Raw genomic sequence first — 22,416 nt, 5'->3', positions numbered from 1 at the left:
GGTGCCGGGGCGCTACACGTTCGTGTGGACGGCGCGACTCGCCTTCTCCTACGCGCAGTCGGTCACCACGGCCGACGTCGACATCGTCCTCTCCATCCCCATGTTCCTGCGCCTCTACCTGATCGCGCGCGTCATGCTGCTGCACAGCAAGCTGTTCACGGACGCGTCGTCGCGAAGCATCGGCGCCCTCAACAAGATCAACTTCAACACGCGCTTCGTCATGAAGACGCTCATGACCATCTGCCCCGGCACCGTGCTGCTCGTCTTTCAGCATCTCGCTGTGGATCATCGCCGCGTGGACGGTGCGCGCGTGCGAGAGGTGAGGCCGTGGTCCCGGCGGGGGGGGGTGGGGGGGTGAGATTAGGGGTGAGGTCCAGGGTGAGTGAGGGGTGAGGCCGTAGTCCAGGGTGAGTGAGGAGTGAGACTTAAATTTCGATTTAAAGCTTTCGTGACTGCAGGGATTCATCTTCTTGGTTCTTTCGGTAAAGTCACGTAGAAGGGAAATAATAAAATAATAAAAATAAAACACAATAAAATTAATTCTAGATTTGAAGCTTTTTACTTCCCTTCTACGTGACTTTACCGAAAAAACCAAGAAGATAATTGAGGTTGTTTTTTTGGGGGCGTTGTGAATACTCGTTCTCGTCCTGTCCCAAATGAAGGCATTTGTCTTTGGAGTTCACTCTTGAAAATGTTCCAACGAGGCGTCCCCTGCGTATCGCGTTGTGTTGTTTTTTTTTTAGGGGGGGGGGGTACGCGTTGCGAACGTGCCAGCAGCAGGAGGAGGGGGGGGGTCTCCCTGAGCGATGGGTGGGGGGGGGGTTTGGGGTACACTTTGAGAACGATCGGGCGTCCGCGTGTCCCGTTCACGTTCCACTGAAACTCAATCTCACCGTCTCTGCCGCTCATTCTCATTCTGAGTCTGCGGGGAGGAGAAGGGGGGGAGAAGGGGGGGGGAGAAGGGGGGGAGGAGAAGTGGGGGGGGGGGAAGGGGGGAGGCGAAGGGGGGGGGGGAGAAGGGGGGGAGGAGAAGGGGGGAGAAGGGGGGCGGGAGAAGGGGGGGAGAAGGGGGGGGGGGAGAAGGGGGGAGAAGGGGGGGAGAAGGAGGGGGGAGGAGAAGGGGGGGAGAAGGAGGGGGGGGAGAAGGGGGAGAGAGAAGGGGGGGGAGAAGAGGGGGAGAAGGGGGGGGAGAAGGGGGGGAGGAGAAGTGGGGGGGGGAAGGGGGGAGGCGAAGGGGGGGGGAGAAGGGGGGGAGGAGAAGGGGGGAGAAGGGGGGAGGGAGAAGGGGGGGAGAAGGAGGAGAAGAGGGGGGAGAAGGGGGGGGGGGAGAAGGGGGGGAGGAGAAGGGGGGGGAGGAGAAGGGGGGGAGAAGAGGGGGGAGAAGGGTGGGGATAAGGGGGGGGGGAGAAGGGGGGGGGAGGAGAAGGGGGGGAGAAGAGGGGGGAGAAGAGGGGGGAGAAGGGGGGGATAAGGGGGGGGGGAGAAGGGGGGGGGAGGAGAAGTGGGGGGGAGGAGAAGGGGGGGGGGGTCTCTGACGTGTGAGGTTCAGGGCTATTCATAGCGGGCGCTCATTTACAGACCTCCAACAATGATGACGGCGATGATGATGATGGTGGCAGCGGTAACGGTGATGGTGATGATGGTGGTAACGATATGAGAAATAATAATTGTGGTGGTGGTTGGTGGTTAGTGGTGGTGGTTGGTGGTGATGATGGTGATGGTGGCAATGCGGTAATAGAAACAATTTCTAACGTTTAGTTTTAGGGGCCGTCCATAAATGACGTCACGCACCTGGGGGGAGGGGGGGGTCAGACAGTTGTGACGATGTGTGACGAGGGGGGGGGGGTGAGAAATGTGATGTCACATAAAAATGCACAACTTTAAATAAATATAGACAACACGTTCTACTTAATTAAATAGACTTTGTAATAAATGTTGTCTCCTACAACATCAGAGTGCAGCGCCACATTAAATACGCGCTACAATGACAAGAGTTTAAAGCGATTTGAAGCATGTTTTAGTTTTTGGGGGGGAGGACAGAGCTGTGTGACGTCATATTTGAGGAGGAGGGGGGGGGGGGGTCTGACTTTTTGTGACGCCGTGTGACGAGGGGGGGGGGGGGGTTGTCAAAAATCGTCCAAAATCGCGTGACGTCATTTATGGACGGCCCCTTATTAATGGGATCGTCGTCGGGGCAAATTGCGTCTCGCAGCCGCTGAGTAGGAGCCACGGACACGAGGCCTGGAAGGCTACCGGCGCTACCGACAATCGCTCTGCAGTTCTCTACATCTTCTTGGTTCTTTCGGTAAAGTCATCACGTAGAAGGGAAATAATAAAAGAATAAAAATAAAACATAATAAAATAAAATAATTCTCACGACGTTTCGGCTACAACGCAAGCAGCCGTCTTCAGGTGAAGAATGAGACACTGCCAAGCTAGGAGCTTACATATAAGCTGGGTTGGAGGTGGAAGAAGAGCGCCTTAACAAAAAGAATGTGCATATCAAGAGGAATTTAGCATATTCATGGGAAATGCGTAGGAGGTGGGCGGGGGGGGTTTCAAAGTCATATTATGCCCATGCATTATGCAGGAAACGTCGTGAGAATTATTTTATTTTATTATGTTTTATTTTTTATTATTTTCTTACTTCCCTTCTACGTTACTTTACCGAAAGAACCAAGAAGATGAATCCCTGCAGTCACGAAAGCTTTAAATCGAAGTTCTCTACATATGAAGATGTTTCAGCTACTTAATGAGTGGTCAGACGTGGGGGGGGGGGGGGTAAAAACGGAGCACTCGGATTAAGCCCGCGCATGCCAAGGGACAGACACTCTAACCCACACAGAAGGAACAGATGGATATTATCCATAATACATGCTTTTTTGGGGGGTTCATACCGCGTAAGGATATCAATGTGTCGTCGTTAAACCCGCCCACCACCCGACACAGCCAACTAGTGAGGGTTGTCACGTAAACAGAACGTGGCCAATTTGTCGCTTGTACAGCACTCGTGTGTAGTGTAGTGTATAGTGTAGTGTTTAGTAGTGTATAGTAGTGTATAGTGTAGCGTATAGTGGTGTATAGTGTAGTGTATAGTGTAGTGTATAGTAGTGTATAGTGTAGCGTATAGTGGTGTATAGTGTAGTCTATAGTGTAGTGTATAGTGCAGTGTATAGTAGTGTATAGTGTATTGTATAGTAGTGTATAGTGTAGTGTATAGTAGTGTATAGTGCAGTGTATAGTGCAGTGTATAGTGCAGTGTATTGTAGTGTATAGTAATATATAGTGTATAGTATAGTGTAGTAAATAGTAGTGTATAGTGTAGTGTATAGTGTAGCGTATAGTAGTGTATAGTGTAGTGTATAGTGTAGTGTATAGTGTAGTGTATAGTAGTGTATAGTGTAGTGTATAGTAGTGTATAGTAGTGTATAGTGTAGTGTATAGTATAGTGTATAGTGTAGTGTATAGTATAATATATAGTGTAGTGTATAGTAGTGTATAGTGTAGTGTATAGTAGTGTGTAGTGTATAGTGTAGTGTATAGTATAGTGTATAGTAGTGTATAGTGTAGTGTATAGTGTAGTGTATAGTAGTGTATAGTGTAGTGTATAGTAGTGTATAGTGTAGTGTATAGTGTAGTGTATAGTAGTGTATAGTGTAGTGTATAGTGTAGTGTACAGTGTAGTGTATAGTAATATATAGTGTAGTGTATAGTAGTGTACAGTGTAGTGTATAGTAGTGTATAGTGGTGTATAGTGTAGTGCATAATAGTGTATAGTGTAGTGTATAGTAGTGTATAGTGTAGTGTATAGTAGTGTATAGTGTAGTGCATAGCAGAGGTGGGACAAAGTCATTGTTATGCAAGTCCAAGTCGAGTCGCAAGTCATCAAATTCATGACTCGAGTCTGACTCGAGTCCAAGTCACATGACTCGAGTCCACACCTCTGGTGCATAGTGTAGTGTATAGTAGTGTATAGTAGTGTATAATGTAGTGTATAGTAGTGTATAGTGTAGTGCATAGTGTAGTGTATAGTGGTGTATAGTGTAGTGTACTAGTACAGCACACCGGTGTGTGTTGGAGAGCCAAGCCGCAACATTTACAATCTGAGTACGACGTTAGCGATTCGTCGTATTATCTGGCCGTAGAGCAAATGAAAAAACACATTAACTTTCCTGTGCAAGTTAAAACAATGTGTGTTTTCACGTGTTTAGTTTTTTATATTTAGGGCACCTTTATAACGAGCATATGCTACGGACCCCGCAGTAGCTTAACCCGGCTCTGCCTGCCACTCGTGTACACAAACACAGCTGCATTTGGCGCACGATTCAAGCGCGTGAACACAAACAAACACACACCTCTCTCTCTCTCTGCCTGTGCGTGATTTGGGGTTTGCCCGCAATATGTTCTAAGTCGGGTGTGTGTGTGTGTACGGGCGTGCTCATGGGGAGCGGTGGTGCAGCGGTTAGCGCTACGAACCCGGCGATCTGGGTTCGATTCACGCTCACGGCCAACACCGGCGACGATTATCTGCACCGGTCGTGGGCCTCCCCTAGGTCGACTCGGACTCAAATGAGTACCTGGCGCTGTGTGTAGTAAACATGGCCACTGGGGAGACAAAGGCGGTCGGGCGTGGTAGGCTGGCCACCCACCCCCTCGTGCGCCGTGCCGGCCTTCATAGGTGCTCGCTAACTGCACTTGCCCCTACATTCTGTTAAGGCTACACGGGGGATCTTTGTCTTTATCTTTGGTGCTGGCCACTCAACCCCTTCGTGTCCTGTGCCAACCTTCATAAGTGCTCGCTAACAGCACTTGCCCCTACATTCTGTTAAGGCTACACGGGGGATCTTTGGTGCTGGCCACCCACCCTCTCGTGTACCGTGCCGACCTTCATAGGTGCTCGCTAACTGCACTTGCCCCTACACTCTGTAAAGGCTACACGGGGGATCCTTATCTTTATCTTTGGTGCTGGTCACCCATCCCCTTCGTGTCCTGTGTCAACCTTCATAGGTGCTTTCTAACAGCACTTGCCCCTACATTCTGTTAAGGCTACACGGGGGATCTTTGGTGCTGGCCACCCACCCCCTCGTGTGCCGTGCCGACCTTCATAGGTGCTCGCTAACAGCACTTGCCCCTCCACTCTGTTAAGGCTACACGGGGGGTCTTTGTCGTTATCTTTGGTGCTGGCCACCCACCCCCTCGTGTGCCGTGCCAACCTTCATAGGTGCTCGCCAACAATCACTTGCCCCCAACAGTATGGTAAGGCGACACGGGGGGGGAGGGGTCTTTGTCTTTGTGTACGCGTGCGGGGAGCGGTGGCGCAGCGGTTAGCACGCGACGCTCCAAACCATTATCAGCACTGGTCCTGGGCCTCCCCTAGGTCGGCTCGGCCTTAAATGAGCACATGGTGCGCTGTGTATAAACACATCGCCACACTTGATACAGTAAATCTAGCTGTGACGGTCCCACCTGATGACGGAGAACTTGTGTTGCCTCCGAAACGTCGTGATTTTTTATTTTATTTCTATTATTACTTTTAGTAATTTTTAATTTTTTACCTACGTGACTTTACCGAAAAAACCTAAGAGTATGTGTGTGTACGTGTTTGTGTGTACGTGTGTGTACGTGTTTGCGTGTGTGCACCTGTGCGTGTTTGTGTGTACGTGTGTACGTGTGTGATTGTGTGTGTACGTGTTTGTGTGTACGTGTGTGTACCTGTGTGTGTTTGTGTGTACGTGTGTGTACGTGTTTGTGTGTGTACGTGTGTGTACGTGTGTGTGTACGTGTGTGTGTTTGTGTGTACGCGTGTGTGTGTACGCGTGTGTGTGCGTGTGTGTGTTGGTTGTGTACGTGTGTGTGTGTGTGTACGTGTTGGTTGTGTACGCGTGTGTGTGTGCGTGTGTGTACGTGTTTGTGTGTGTGTACGTGTGTGTACGTGTGTGTGTACCTGTGCGTGTGTACGTGTTGGTTGTGTACGCGTGTGTGTGTACGTGTTGGTTGTGTACGCGTGTGTGTGTGTACAAGTCACGGTGGGGGGGGGGGGCGGAAACCTCTGACCCCAAGCGCTCCTCTCGGCTATTAATAGGCGCTCGCAAAGCAGCTGTCATGCCAACTTCGAGTTCCTGGGACAACCCCTCATCCCTGCAGCTGTTCATAGGGGACGTCATCCCCGCGTCTCTTTCTCGCCCGTGACGAAGACGACGCCACCCAGCAGGGAAATGGATGATGGGTGGAGGTTTTTGTTGATCTAAATGATATTGGTTCGCGAAAATCTACAATGTCCGGCGGGCTTCATTTGTATCGGTTGTTACGAATCTGGAAGTAGCAAAGGGAAAAACACATTCTGCGGAGGGAGCTGGTAGGAACGTTGGGTTGCTCGGTCAATGGCCAGGGTCAACGGCGGCGTGGTGTATTCCGCAAATATGCCCGACTGTTAGGGCGGGCACAAGCCGGCGTGAGTAGGTTAAACGTTGAGTTTTATAAGGGCACCACGGGGTGACCAGCCCCTCCCCACCCAGCCCCTCCCCACCCAGCCCCCTTCACACAACAGGGGCTTGCGCACAAACACGCCCACGTACACCTCGTGTTCTCTTTTAGCCCCCCCCCCCTCCCAATACGGTCCATTCATTGGCTACCACATTCTCCTCCCCCTTAACTTGTATTTAAGAACTTGCATCTTACTCTTAGTTCTTTCGGTAAAGTCACGTAGGTAAAAAATTGAAATTAAAATTATAAAAATAAAATCACGACGTTTAGGAGGCAACACAAGTCTCCATCATCAGGTGGGACCGTCACAGCCAGATTTGCTGCATCTACCTACGTGACTTTACTTGATGTAGCAAATCTGGCTGTGACGGTCCCACCTGATGACGGAGACTTGTCTTGCCTCCGAAACGTCGTGATTTTATTTTTTATTAATTTAAATTTCATTTTTTTACCTACGTGACTTTAACGAAAAAACTAGGAGCATGAATCCTTGCAGTCACGAAAGCTTCAAATCTAGAACTTCACACAACCGTCTTATGGCCAGTAAGAGTTAAACCTATTCTTATACTGAACCCGTAGTTTCACTTCCCCGTTGTTTCCTGTAACCGAATCGGTGTCCCGCCCGGCTGTCCGCCCGCCGCGACGTTTTGCCGGAGACTGGGCGATGGAATCGGCTCTCGCGAGCTCGTTTAAGGGGGGCCCGTCATCCAGCAGTGGATTGACCGCAGCCCAGCGGTGACGCGCGTGGCGGTTCGAGCCCGGCGGCCGCCCTGGTTAATACCGCGGTGGGAATTGTACGGCTGTACGAATGGATGTTGAATTTCTTTCGCACCGTGCTATAATGGTGCTGATTGTGACGGTGGCTGATGATGGTGAAGATGGCTGATGATGGTGACGGTGAAGATTGCTGATGATGGTGATGATGGCTGATGGTGAATATGGCTAATGATTTGTTTTCTAACTACGTGACTTTACCGAATGACCCAAAGAGTATAGTTTGGCTAATGATGGTTACGGTAAAGACGGCTGATGATGGTGACGATGGCTGCTGATGATGATGGTACCGGCGAGACCACACTGACGTCGCTCAATGTTTGAACATGGCTTGCAGCCCTCTGCGCGAGAGCCAGGTTAACGATTTAATTGATTTTGAAGCCCACTCAAAATTCCGATATTAAATCACCTTTGATGTTTGGAGGAGGAGAAGGCGGCGGGGGGGGGGGGGGGGATTTAAGTGAGAGCCACGCGAAGGAATTGACCGCGGTGGAGGCTGTGGCCAGGGTTCGCCTAAAAATAGAGGGAGATGTCGTTAATTCCAGGCACTCTCTCTATCCACTGCTGGATGAAGGCCTCGAAGCGCCGTGTCAATCACGGGAGGTCGTGTGACCGTACTTCACTACGCTGGCCGTTGTGGTTGCTTTAAGGGTAGAGGGGAGCGCGAGATCAGCTGTGACTCTTTGTGTGCCCCCGCACCTCCGATGGGCACGGTTCGCTGTGTACGGTGCGAAAGAAGTTCAACATACATCGACTCAGATAGACCCGTAGACTCTCGCACAGAGAGACCCATAGACTCACAAAGAGACCCATAGACTCTCACAGAGACCCATAGACTTACACAGAGACCCTTAGACTCACACAGATATCCATAGACTCACGCAGAGACCCATAGACTCGCACAGAGACCCATAGACTCACACAGAGACCCATAGACTCACACAGAGACCCATAGACTCACACCGAGACCCATAGACTCGCACAGAGACCCATAGACTCGCACAGAGACCCATAAACTCGCACAGAGACCCATAGACTCACACAGAGACCCATAGACTCGCACAGAGACACATAGACTCACACAGAGACTCATAGACTCGCACAGAGACCCATAGACTCGCACAGAGACCCATAGACTCGCACAGAGACACATAGACTCGCACAGAGACACATAGACTCACACAGAGACTCATAGACTCGCACAGAGACCCATAGACTCGCACAGAGACCCATAGACTCACACAGAGACCCATAGACTCGCACAAAGACCCACAGACTCACGTAAACAAAACGTGCCAATTTGTTACGAGTACAGCACTAACCGGCAGAGGTGGGACAAAGTCATTGTTATGCAAGTCCAAGTCGAGTCGCAAGTCATCAAATTCATGACTCGAGTCTGACTCGAGTCCAAGTCACATGACTCGAGTCCACATCTCATAGGTGGGACAAAGTCATTGTTATGCAAGTCCAAGTCGAGTCGCAAGTCATCAAATTCATGACTCGAGTCTGACTCGAGTCCAAGTCACATGACTCGAGTCCACACCTCTGCTAACCGGTGTGCTGGAGAGAAAATCCACAACGTTGATGATGCTGATGTTGATGCTGGCGATGTTAGTGATGATGATGACGATGCCATTGATGATGCTGATGTTGATGCTGGTGATGTTAGTGATGACGACGATGACATTGATGATGCCGATGTTGATGCTGGCGATGTTAGTGATGATGATGATGATGACGATGACATTAATGATGCTGATGTTGATGCTGACGATGTTAGTGATGATGATGATGACATTAATGATGCTGATGTTGATGCTGGCGATGTTAGTGATGATGATGATGACGATGACATTAATGAAGCCGATGTTGATGCTGACGATGTTAGTGATGACGACGATGACGATGTCGATGATGTCGCCCCCAGGTACCACGACCCGCAGGACGTAACGAGCAACTTCCTGGGCGCCATGTGGCTCATCTCCATCACTTTCCTCTCCATCGGCTACGGAGACATGGTGCCACACACCTACTGTGGCCGCGGGGTGTGTCTGCTTACTGGCATCATGGTGAGCAGTCTCTCGCGTGCTTGCTCACCCACAAGCCCGCCCGCCCAACTGCTCACCCACCCACCCGCCCGTTCATCCACCTGCCCGCCCTCCCACCCGCCCAACCGCTCACCCACCCACTTGCCCGCCCTCCCGTCCGCCCAACCGCTCACCCACCTACCCACCCGCCCGCCCATCCGTTCACCCACCCACCCACCTGCTCGCCCTCCCGCCCGCTCACCCACCCACCCGCTCACCCACCCACCCGCTTGGCCACCCACCCACCCGTTCAACCAGCCACTCGTTCACCTACCCACCCGCTCACCCACCCACCCGCTCGGCCACCCACCCACCCGTTCACCCACCTGCCCGCCCTCCCACCCGCCCAACCGCTCACCCACCCACTTGCCCGCCCTCCCGTCCGCCCAACCGCTCACCCACCTACCCACCCGCCCGCCCATCCGTTCACCCACCCACCGATGCACTCGCTCAACCATTCACTTGCCTACCCACTTGCTCACTCGCATGATCACTTGCACACTCACCGACTCAACCGCTTACCCGCCCATTCACCCGTCCACTCGCTCTTCTAGTCACTAACTCACTCACTCACCCACCTGCGCCCTCGCTCACCCCACACTTGCTCACTCACCGACTTACCCTCCCACTACCTCGCTCGCTCGCTCACTCACTCACTGACTTGCGTATTCAGTTGCTCACTCACCCACCCACCCACTCGCCTCACCTCACCTATTCACTCACTCACTATCCTCACTCACCCACCCACACACTCAACTCATGATAATCGCCATTTCGACACTGATGATGATGTTGATGATGCTGGTAGTGATGATGATGGTGGTTATGATGGTTATGATGACACTGATTATAACGCAGATGATGATGCTGATGATGTTGGTGGTGATAATGATGATGAAACTGATATTGGCGATGACAGAGATGACCACTGTTGATATGAAACTGTTGATGATGATGATGATGTTATATTTTTGCATCGCAGCATCTGTCATAAAACTGCATCTCACACCGCTGCACAATCCGCGACACACGGGAACTGCGATTTTTGTCAGTCGATTGATGAGCGTTTATACACATTGGAGGAAACGGGAAGACCCGGAGAACACCTATGCGTGCAAGGGGGCAACGCTCGATCCCATGCACGATGGGCAGATGCTATTGCTCGGCACGTTGCTGTACTGCTTTATCCCGGCGATCCAGGGGTGATCCACCAACCCTCGCTTGCTGCCTCCACAGCGCTGGGTTACAGCAGCCACGGGCGCGGCCTTTTCCGCCCGGCTGAGGGTGATGATGATGACGCTGATGATGAAGTTGATTTTGATGATGATGATAATGATTTCACCAATCCAAATGACAATGGGTACGACGCCGGTGATGACGGTGACGTGGGTGATGGTGGTGCCGATGACGCCGATGATGACGGTGACGTGGGTGGTGGTGGTGGCGGCGATGACGATAACGGCGGTGATGACGGTGACGTGGGTGGTGGTGGTGGCGATGGTGATGACGATGACGGTGGTGATGATGGTGACGTGGGTGGTGGTGGTGGCGGCGATGACGATAACGGCGGTGATGACGGTGACGTGGGTGGTGGTGGTGGCGATGGTGATGACGATGACGGTGGTGATGACGGTGACATGGTGGTGGTGGTGATGGTGGTGCCGATGACGCCGGTGATGACGGTCACGTGGTGGTGTTGGTGGTGGTGATGGTGGTGCCGACGACGCCGATGATGACGGTGGTGATGGTCGTGGCGGCGATGACGATGACGGCGGTGATGACGGTGACATGGGTGGTGGTGGTGGCGGTGATGACGATGACGACAGCGGTGATGATGACAACGCCGGTGATGACGGTGACGTGGTGGTGGTGGTGATGATGGTCGTGCCGACGACGCCGATGATGGCGGTGACGTGGGTGGTGGTGGTGGTGGCGGCGATGACGATAACGGCGGTGATGACGGTGACGTGGGTGGTGGTGGTGGCGATGGTGATGACGATGACGGTGGTGATGATGGTGACGTGGGTGGTGGTGGTGGCGGCGATGACGATAACGGCGGTGATGACGGTGACGTGGGTGGTGGTGGTGGCGATGGTGATGACGATGACGGTGGTGATGACGGTGACATGGTGGTGGTGGTGATGGTGGTGCCGATGACGCCGGTGATGACGGTCACGTGGTGGTGTTGGTGGTGGTGATGGTGGTGCCGACGACGCCGATGATGACGGTGGTGATGGTCGTGGCGGCGATGACGATGACGGCGGTGATGACGGTGACATGGGTGGTGGTGGTGGCGGTGATGACGATGACGACAGCGGTGATGATGACAACGCCGGTGATGACGGTGACGTGGTGGTGGTGGTGATGATGGTCGTGCCGACGACGCCGATGATGGCGGTGACGTGGGTGGTGGTGGTGGTGGCGGCGATGACGGCGGTGATGACGGTGACGTGGGTGGTGGTGGCGGCGATGACGATGATGGCGGTGATGATGGTCACATGCGTGGCGGTGGCGACAATAACGATGACGGCGGTGATGACGGTGACGTGGGTGGGAGTGGTGGCGGCGGTGATGACGATGACGACGGCGGTGATGACGGCGACGCTGGTGATGACGGTAACGTGGTGGTGGTGGTGGCGTGGATGGTGGTGGTGGTGGCGGCGATGACGATGACCGCGGTGATGACGGTGACGTGGGTGGTGGTGGTGGTGGTGGCGGCGATGACGATGACGGCGGTGATGACGGTGACGTGGGTGGTGGTGGTGGTGGCGGCGGCGATGATGACGGCGGTGATGACGCCGACGCCGGTGATGACGGTGACGTGGGTGGTGGTGGTGGCGATGACGGCGATGATCACGGTGACGTGGGTGGTGGTGGTGGCGGCGGCGATGACGATGACGACGGCGGTGATGCCGCCGACGCCGGTGATGACGGTGACGTGGTGGTGGTGGTGATGGAGCAGGGCGCTGGCTGCACGGCGCTCGTCGTGGCCGTAGTCGCCCGCAAGCTGGAGCTCACCAAGGCGGAGAAGCACGTGCACAACTTCATGATGGACACGCAGCTCACCAAGCGGGTGAGCTCACCACCACCACTCACCACGCTCACCACCACCACTCACCATGCTCACCACCACTCAACACGCTCACCACCACTCACCACGCTCACCACAACCTCACCGCCATGCTCACCACAACCTCGTTCGCCAAGGCGCAGAAGCACGAGCACAACTTCATGATGGACACGCAGCTCACCAAGCGGGTGAGCTCACCACCACCACCACTCACCACGCTCACCACCACTCACCACGCTCACCACAACCTCACCACGCTCACCACCACAACCACGCTCACCACCACTCACCACGCTCACCACAACCTCGTTCGCCAAGGCGCAGAAGCACGTGCACAACTTCATTATGGACACGCAGCTCACCAAGCGGGTGAGCTCACCACCACCACTCACCACGCTCACCACCACCACTCACCATGCTCACCACCACTTACCACGCTCACCACCACTCACCATGCTCACCACCACTCACCACGCTCACCACCACTCACCATGCTCACCACCACTTACCACGCTCACCACCACTCACCATGCTCACCACCACTTACCACGCTCACCACAACCTCACCGCCACGCTCACCACAACCTCGTTTGCCAAGGCGGAGAAGCACGTGCACAACTTCATGATGGACACGCAGCTCACCAAGCGGGTGAGCTCACCACCACCACGCTCACCATGCTCACCACCACTCAACACGCTCACCACAACCTCACCATGCTCACCACCACTCAACACGCTCACCATAACCTCACCGCCACACTCACCACAACCTCATTCGCCAAGGCGGAGAAGCACGTGCACAACTTCATGAAGGACACGCAGCTCACCAAGTGGGTGAGCTCACCACCACACTCACCACAACCTCAGCACCACCACCACCTCACTCATCACCACAGCCTCACCACAATCTCACCGCACTCACCAGGCGGGTGAGACCACCACAACGACACTTGCCACAACCTCGCCATGCGCATCGCGGGTTTCGCCGCGATCTCACGGCGGCCTCACCGCGGCCTCACCGCGGCATCACCGAGGCCTCACCACGGCACCGCGGCCTCACCACGGCACCGCGGCCTCACCACGGCACCGCGGCCTCACCACGGCACCGCGGCCTCACCACGGAACCGCGGCCTCACCACGGCACCGCGGCCTCACCACGGCACCGCGGCCTCACCACGGCACCGCGGCCTCACCACGGCACCGCGGCCTCACCACGGCACCGCGGCCTCACCACGGCACCGCGGCCTCACCGTGCCGATGAACCCCCGTGCGCGCGGTGACGCAGGTGAAGAACGCGGCGGCGAACGTGCTGCGCGAGACGTGGCTCATCTACAAGCACACGAAGCTCGCGAAGAAGATCGACCACTCGCGCGTGCGCAAGCACCAGCGCAAGTTCCTGCAGGCGATCCACCAGTACGTGGGGGGGCGGGGGGCGGGGGGAGAGTGGAGGGGTAGGTACATGGGTAGGTGTGCGGACAGCAGTGATGATGATGATGATGATTGTGAGTGCTCGGGCTGATGCTATGGTTTGAACTGATCCTAAGACTAATGCTCGGGCTACTGCTAGGGGCTAGGAGTAATGATCAGACTAGGGCTACTGCTAGGGGCTAGGCCTAATGCTCAGGCTAGGGCTAGGCTAGTCCCAGTGTTGAGTAACTCACCAGGGCGGTGTAAGTGAGGCACTGTGGGGTGTTGCTGGTAGTGGTGAGTGAGTGGTGAGTCTGGTGAGTGGTGAGTGAGTGAGTGTATAAGTGAGTGGTGAGTGAGTGAGTGAGTGGTGAGCCAGTGAGTGTGTGAGTGGTGATTGAGCGAGTGGTGAGTGATTGGCGAGTCTGGTGAGTGAGTGGTGAGTGAGTGAGTGGGTAGTCTGGTGAGTGGTGAGTGAGTGGTGAGTGTGTGGTGAGTGAGTGAGTGAGTGGTGAGCGTGTGAGTGAGTGGTGAGTGTGTGTCTGTGTGGGTCTCAGGCTGCGCAGTGTCAAGATGGAGCAGAGGAAGCTGAACGACCAGGCCAACACCCTCATCGACCTGGCCAAGGTGAGCCCGAACACTGCAGCGCCACCTCTCCCGCGGCTCCGTGTCCCCGTGTGTCTCTGTAACTCCGTCTCCACGTGAACCCAGCGTTGTCCCCGCGTAGACACACAACGTGTTGTCTCTGCGTAGACACACAACGTGATGTACGTCACGGTGTCTCCACATTATCCCCGCGTAGACACACAACGTGATGTACGACACGCTGTCTCCGCGTTATCCCCGCGTAGACGCAGAACGTGATGTACGACATGGTGTCGGAGCTGCACGAACGCAGCGAGGACACGGAGAAGCGCGTGGCGGCTCTCGAGGGCAAGGTGGACGCGCTGGCCGAGAGTGTCCACGCGCTTCCCGCGCTGCTCGCCCGGCTCCTGGCCACGCAATACCCCCTCCACGTCCCCACCGCCCCCACCGCCCCCATCGCTGCCCCGGCGGTCACCGCCGGAGGGGCCTCCCCGGCCGTGCCCCCCGTCGCTCCGATCGTCAAACGGCAGCAGCAGCAGCAGCAGCCGACTCCGCCGCGGATCGTGAGCGGCAGCAGCGGCAGCAGCAGCGGCAGCGGTGAGTGACGCCGGGCAACGTGAGGTGGAGACGCCCCGATGGGGGTTGTCGAAACTTCGCTCTGTTCAAGAGAGTTCCTCGTGTAGCGGTCGGCACGCTGGTATTGGTCAGCATGCAAGTAGCGGGCCAGCGGAATTTGTACGTGGAAGATTTTGAAACAGAAGCGATAGCTGGGAGCACACTAAAAGCCTCCGCTTGGTGGCTTGGGCCTACACGGCAAAGATACACTTAACGAATTTGTAAATCATCAAAAAAATAATGGATATTCTGCTCGGACGCGGTCGAAATGGTAAAATAACACAAAGCTCTTCTTCTTGGTTCTTTCGGTCAAGTCACGTAGAAGGGACATAATAAAATAATAAAAATAAAACATAATAAAATAATTCTCACGACGTTTCGGCCACAACGCAAGCAGCCGTCCTCAGGTGAAGAACAGGTCTGTCGGGAAGACAGAGAAGAACAGGTCTGTCGGGAAGACAGCGTCTGTCTTCCCGACAGACCTGTTCTTCACCTGAGGACGGCTGCTTGCGTTGTGGCCGAAACGTCGTGAGAATAATTTTATTGTGTTTTATTTTTATTATTTTATTACTTCCCTTCTACGTGACTTTACCGAAAGAACCAAGAAGATGAATCCCTGCAGTCACGAAAGCTTTAAATAAAAAAATAACACGCTCAGAAATCCGCTCTCATCAAGACACTCGTACATCTGGCTAAGAAAATATCAGATGGTGATAGTCTGAGAAGTGAAATTAAACATGTTAAAGAAGCGCAGCAATTGAACGGTTACAATGGTGCACAAATGAACATGGCATTGAATGCCAAAACCAAATCAAATAACACGAGCATTGAAACTGACAAAAGTCATTTAAACTATTGAAACACCGTACATTGCGGAAGTAACTGATAAACTAGCCAGATGTTTGGATTTGGCACGGTACATAAAATACAGAAATTAATATTTGGTACAAAAGATGTATTACCGAAGCTATCAACAGAAGGTGTGTACAGGATTAATTGCACTTGTGGAAAATGCTATGTTGGGCAAACAGGACGAATGATCAGCAAGAGACTAAAAGAACACCAAATAAATATTAAATACTCCCAAATACAACTGTCAGCAGTAGCAGAACACGCTTGCCCACAAGGACGCTCAATTAATATTGATAATGTTAAAGTTCTGTGCAAAACTAGTTACGACTGGCCAAGACTAATTAGAGAATCTATCGAAATTGAGAGAAATTAAAATAATTGTAACTGTTCGGATAGCTACAGAGTTAGTGCTGCTTGGAAGCGAATCATCAAATAATACCTTGTTTAGATGCATGCCTATACAGGTCGCAATACTTTAATACGGATTACCGTTGGTACGGCTATTTTAGTACACACAATCGACAAGAAGTACAAGAACAATGGGCTTGCATTCATGGATTATGCAATGGATACCCAAAGTGGATACCCATAGTCATTTATAGGCATTCATTAATCACCCCCCCCCCCCAGTGATGTCATCGTATCTACCCCTCTATTTAAGGAACGAAACAGGACGATTTCTCCACAAATCTGGCTGTCGCCTGATGAAGCTGGTTGTAATTACTGACGAAACGTCGTGTTTATCATAATTAACGCTCCGCATATGTACCCAGAAAAGCCTCACTGAGTCTCAAGAGACTTTGCTTGACGACGATGGATCCTGCAAAGTTTTTGAGAGTAAAGGGACACATTTTGAGGATTATGCGGCGTTACTATACCGCCACACGAGCACAGCTTTGGAATGCGTCTTACTTTCTGGAACTTCTCATGAATGCGATCCAACTGCAGGATTTTGATGGAAACAGTGTCTATTAGAAATGGTCACGTTATAAGCGTGGTTGTATATTATTATAAAATGACTGGCAAAATGTCGCACTCAAGATTGTAAATGTTGTGGCTTGGCTCTCCAACACACCGGTTAGTGCTGTACTAGTGACGAATTGGCACGTTCTGTCTACGTGACAACCCTTACTAGTTGGCTGTGTTGGGTGGTGGCGGGTTTAATGACACATTGATATATTTACGCGATCTAACCCAAAAAAACCTGTATTCTGGGTATTAATCTGCCAGCAGGGGGCGATGATTGCTGCCCTCTGTGTAATCCAAATTGAGTGATTTATTCATATTTGTCATTCATTGTTGTGAAGATGATGCTGACGATGTTCCACATTTCTAACGATCCCACGGCTTTGACGACCAGACAGACTTACAGACGTACAGACGTACATACCCCGGGACAGACTTACAAACGGACGGGCAGAGTGACTGACTGACCAAGACGTCGACAGACACGCACAGACTTACTGAAACAGAGAGACGTATTAACACTCGGCCATACTCAATTGACTGACACACTGGCAGACTTAGACACACAATTATGGACAGGCACACAGATAGGTAGACAGACACAGTTTCGGACAGAGACAAATACATACTGTATATAGACAATCAGATGGCAGATGTACTGACAGACATACAGACAGATACACAGACCTAAAGACAGATTTCCAGACTGACGCGTTGACAATAAAACACGCACAGGAACGTACAGAAACTCAGACAGACACACAGACGAACTGAATTGGACACACGCACACAAACTTGCAGATGGACAGGGAGACATACAAACACACGGACTTAGAGACCCATAAAGAGACGGACTGACTTACACACGCACAGGGACTTACAGATGGACAGACAGACAGACGGAGGAGCCCTTGTGTGGGCCTGCGTGTGTGCAGGTGACGAAATCAACTCCGCGCACGGTGGCGTCACCAGAGCTGGCGGTGTCAGCACTGGCGGCCACATTGATGTCAGCGCTGGCGGCCATCTTAGCTCTGGCCGCCATCTTGGTGCCGGCGGCCATTTTGGCGGCGCTCAGGGGGACGGCGGCCAGGTCGGTGGAGGCGCCGGCGCCCGCGGCCATCTTGTTGCCGGTGGCCATCTTGGTGGCAGTGGTGGCGCCGCCGGCCGTCTTGGTGGCAGTGGTGGCAGTGGTGGCCCCGGTGGCCATCTTGGCATCCGCGGCCATCTTAGTGGTGGCGCTGGTGGCCATCTTGATGGCAGTGGCGGCGGCCATCTTGGCGGTGGTGGCGGCGGCCTGGCGACACCCTCGCACTCCATGTTGCCCCCACTGTACGAGAGCATCTCGTGAGAAACAGCGACGCTCTCCACATTTCCTGCATCGTCTCCCGCATCGTCTCCCGCATCATCATCATCATCTCCCGGCAACAGTCGCAACGACCCAGCGCGACCAGGTGGAGCAGAGGCGAGCGACTCCCTCCACCGCACAAGCAAGGAGGCCACGGGTTCGACTGCGTTATGTGGTCGGCTTGACGGATCGCACGAGATGGAATGGCGTTAAAGCTCAACTCGGTATCATCATCATCATCATCGTTGTTATTGCCACTGTTCTGATCATTGTTATTTGAGAACTATATTTTTCCCGACATGGAAAAGACGTTGAGGAAATTGCGTCAAACTAAATGTCGTTAACAAGCAGCAAAGAGGAGCAGGACTGTAATGGAGCCAAAATGAAGACTACAATGTCTCGTTTTTTGTGGACCAGAACACACCGCTGAGTTCCTCCATTTGTGCAACATTCGCAGAGCCTTAAATGATCTGTCGTGTGCGCAGACGCACGCACGCGCGAGCGGATACACGCACAAACACGAACATACAGCCTGTGTAGGCTGTCGGTGCAAGTACAGACACACGGAGACACACATAGGTACACGCACGCATGGGCACGTAATGTTGGTGATGTCGCCACAGCGCTTGGTGCTTTGGCTGTCTGTGGGCAGCATGACCCAGCCAAGACAGCCTTGCTTGCCAAAGGAGCTCACTGATGGAATGCCCAGATCTTTCAAGGATCTGTGAGCTCACACAATCCAGCCTGGTTGAACCCAGGATGGATCATAGGCAGGCCAGTCGGCACATTTAAAGCATGCTCCAGGTTCAGCGGCAGAGTCTCCAATGCCTCCAATGCCTTCTCAATTACCAGATCATCAACATTAGAGAGCCATCCCGTGACCGCTCCAGGGCATTGATCAGTCTCCCATTGTGTTTGTACCAGATGGAAATTTCTCTGTTACAGCTATGGAATGGTTCTAAAACTACGTGGTAAAAAATACGTTAAATAATGTAGGGGACAGAGGGCATCCCTGTCGTACCCCAAGGTGAACAGGATATGGCCCTGATTCTTGGCCAAGCAGATTTACCAACATGAAGATACTTATGATTGTGAGCAGAGGGTCATGGAGCCTGAAAGTACGAAAAATAATCCAGAGCCCTGGCCTCGTGATGGTATCATTGGCCTTGACTAGGTCAATAAACCAGAGATGTAGGTCCTGTTGAATTTCCCTACACATCTGCCTGTAGCAGATGGACATGAGACAGACCCAGGTGTTACGGGTTGACTGAGATGATTGGCAGGTAGACCACCAGTGCCCCCGATTGTGCCAACTGTGTGCTGGCAACAGACATATCTACGAACACGTACACCTACCTAACGTGAACTCGTACATATAGCAACACACACTAATGTCACTTACGTAATACGGAAACGCACGACTTCATATGCTTATGCACATGCACGCACACACAGACAAACACAACACGACACATAGACACACAAGGAAACACGTGTTCAGTACTTTGCTGTATTGATTTCGTTTTGAGTAGTGTACTGTTTTGTGATCCCAGTGTAAATGTAACGGCCATGACGAGATACACCCAAGGCCTTTCGTTACTTGAATTGAAAGTAACGCCGCGTTGAATCAATTCCATCACTTTTCTAAAAAAAATGCACCCAAATATAATTATGCGCGCGCAATCAAAATGTCCGTCCAGTCTCACAGCCGCACCGATGGCAGCGTTGCCCGTGGTGGTGGTGGCGGCGGCCATATTGGTGGCAGTAGCCATGTTGGCGTCGGTGGCCATGTTGGTGGTATTGAGCACAATACTAGCCGTGTTCGTGGCCGCATCGGTGGTGGCGGCGGCGGCCATATTGGTGCCTGTTGCTACGTTGTTGGCCATATTAGTGGTCATCTTGGTGGTGGTGGCCATAGTTGTGCCAGTTGGTGGCGGTCATGTTAATGGCGGTATTTGTGGCCATGGTGGTGGCGGTGGCCCTATTGATGGCGATATTCTTGGCCATATCGGTGGTTATAGCAGGTGCCTAGGTCGGTGGTCAGGGCAGTGCCAAACTTGGATGATTTACAGACACTTAGGATTCATTAGAAAAGCCAAAAACTCAAGGGGGGGGGGTGCAGTGCGAATATACCATGCTGACCCTAGAGCCAGTGGTGGAAGATCCACATTCGCATGGCAGGGGGACAGTTCATCTCCAATCCTATCTGCTGCCGACTTGCCGCAAAGCGGCACTGAAAGAATAAGAATCGTGCAGAACTCGCCCGAGCCAAAATTAAATCAACCTCTTTCCTGATGTCACGCCTTTATCAACGTGTATTCGTGTGTCCCGCAAGCGATCAGGGTTAAAGTTCGACTCCCGGTATCAAACGGGCGCGTCCAGCTTCGGCGCAGAGCCACGCGTCGCTCAAGCCGACGTTTGTTCCGAGTGCATTCCCAAGTGCGAAGTTCGATATTTTTTTAATTTTTGTTTTATTTTTTTTCCCAAAAAAAGCAGCACTCAAGCGGCACCTCCCAAATGGGGGGCGCCACGCACATCCGCCGAACAACACGAGCGCGCGTGGCGCCCATCAGCGCATGCGCGCGCAAGCGCCGTGGGTGTCACGTGCGCGCGCGACGCGGTTGGCACGCGCGCGCGGCTTGCAACCCCAGCGGTGATTGTTTTTGTCCGGGGACGTGGCGTCTCCGGTTTGAGTGGCAGCTGTTGTTTTATATATATATAAATAAAAAAATACTGCAGCCTTATTGTACACTAAACACCCACGATACTTCATACAAGAAATGTCATAAATTATTACAATTGTTATTAATTATATAATGAATAAATCAATACTTTTCTGATGAAAAAAAAAACACTCGGCTGGTTTTTTTTTTGGTTGCTGCTCAAATTGTTATTCCACTCGTGTTTGTCCGTTGTGTCATTCCATTCGCGAAGCCAGTACTGTACTCCTACACCATTCAGCTACCCAGGGAAACCCTCGCTGAGCCTGAAGAGTCATTTCAGATGTTCCTGCGTGTTGTGCCCCAATTGAGTAATTCGCCGGTAAGATTATTTAAACCTTGACCCTTCGAATAACCCGATTCTGTGTTCCTTTACCATTTAGTTACCCAGGGAAACCCTTGCTGAGCCTGAATAATCATTTCAGATGTTCCTGCGTGTTGTGCCCCAATTGAGTAATTCGCCGGTAAAAGATTCTTTAAACTTTGACCCTTCGAATAACCCGATACTGTGCTCATACAACATTCAGTTACCCAGGGAGCCATTTCTTTCACACCCTACGTAGCCAACCGTGCAAATCGGAGGTGCGGGGGAAGGATAACAAACTAAACACAAAAAGCAGTACAAAATAAATGAGTTTTCAAATCAGATGATTTTAAAGTGCATAGCTCTGTGGCTTCCTAATTATTGGAATGAAGAGCGTTCCAGACGGCCGTTTGAAAGCGCGCGACGCTATGACCGTCTTTGACAAGTGATAACCTACTGCCCCTTATCAATCCACTGCTGGAGGAAGAACCTCCTCGCATCTTGCGGTTCATGGGTGGTTGTTCGACCGTACTTGAGTGCGATTGCGGTGAAGGCGTGGGTGGTGGCGGGGGGCGGGGGAGGCTGTGATGGTGGGCGTGAGGACCGCTTCAGATGTCACCTACCACTGATGATGTCTGCCGTGGCCGAAAGTCAACCCCTCAATTCGCCGGGTTCATGGCAGAGGTAGCAAACGGGTTTTGATTCCTTACCCGTACCCGGCCGCACCAGGGTCGCAAACGGCTATCCTTACCCAGCCGGGTACGGGTAGCCGGGTATCGGGTAGGGTACGGGTATCGGGTACCCGTTTGCGACCTCTGGTTCATGGCGCAGTAGGCGTAAACCACGGCGCCATCGCATGGAGGCGTTCGTCATCGGCCGTGATCGATGCGCCGCTGGATGACGGCCTCTCCCAAGCTGTCGCCCGTCTTTCAAAGGTCTCGCGATTCCACAATGAGTCCATCCAGCTTCTGCACGCGAGTTAAACCGTTCGTAGAAAATTCAATGAAGGCCCCGTCATAGGAACGGGGAATTTCCACCGCTCGCACAGGGTTGCCAACGGAGATGGGCTCTGCCCCCGACGTTAGTTTGAACAAGAGCCACTTTGATGCCCTTGAAGTGACTTAATCATTAACGTAAAATAAATAGGCATCGGTCTACAAAGGGGGAGAGCTCTGCCAAGTTATGGGAATGCATAATCCTAGCTAAGT

At 52.6% G+C, this 22,416-nt stretch overlaps 1 protein-coding gene across 1 annotated transcript in view; it reads left to right on the top strand.

Annotated features, from left to right (window-relative positions):
• LOC144736150 (small conductance calcium-activated potassium channel protein 2-like) overlaps nucleotides 1-21,036 on the top strand; it is a 53,136-nt gene extending 32,100 nt beyond the window's left edge. Inside the window, 8 exon segments of the mRNA XM_078618736.1 lie at nucleotides 2-265; nucleotides 267-319; nucleotides 9,185-9,326; nucleotides 12,304-12,417; nucleotides 13,700-13,827; nucleotides 14,379-14,448; nucleotides 14,673-15,003; nucleotides 17,234-21,036. Of these exon segments, the coding sequence (XP_078474862.1) occupies nucleotides 2-265; nucleotides 267-319; nucleotides 9,185-9,326; nucleotides 12,304-12,417; nucleotides 13,700-13,827; nucleotides 14,379-14,448; nucleotides 14,673-15,003; nucleotides 17,234-17,298 (1,167 nt within the window). The 3' untranslated portion in view covers nucleotides 17,299-21,036.
• Nucleotides 21,037-22,416: the final 1,380 nt, after the last annotated feature.

This window comes from Lampetra planeri, chromosome 59, assembly GCF_965212315.1.
Source record: "Lampetra planeri chromosome 59, kcLamPlan1.2.h2, whole genome shotgun sequence".
Taxonomy (NCBI): domain Eukaryota; kingdom Metazoa; phylum Chordata; class Hyperoartia; order Petromyzontiformes; family Petromyzontidae; genus Lampetra; species Lampetra planeri.
Note: the sequence above shows the minus strand (reverse complement) of the source record. Positions and strands in the feature narration are given on the sequence as shown.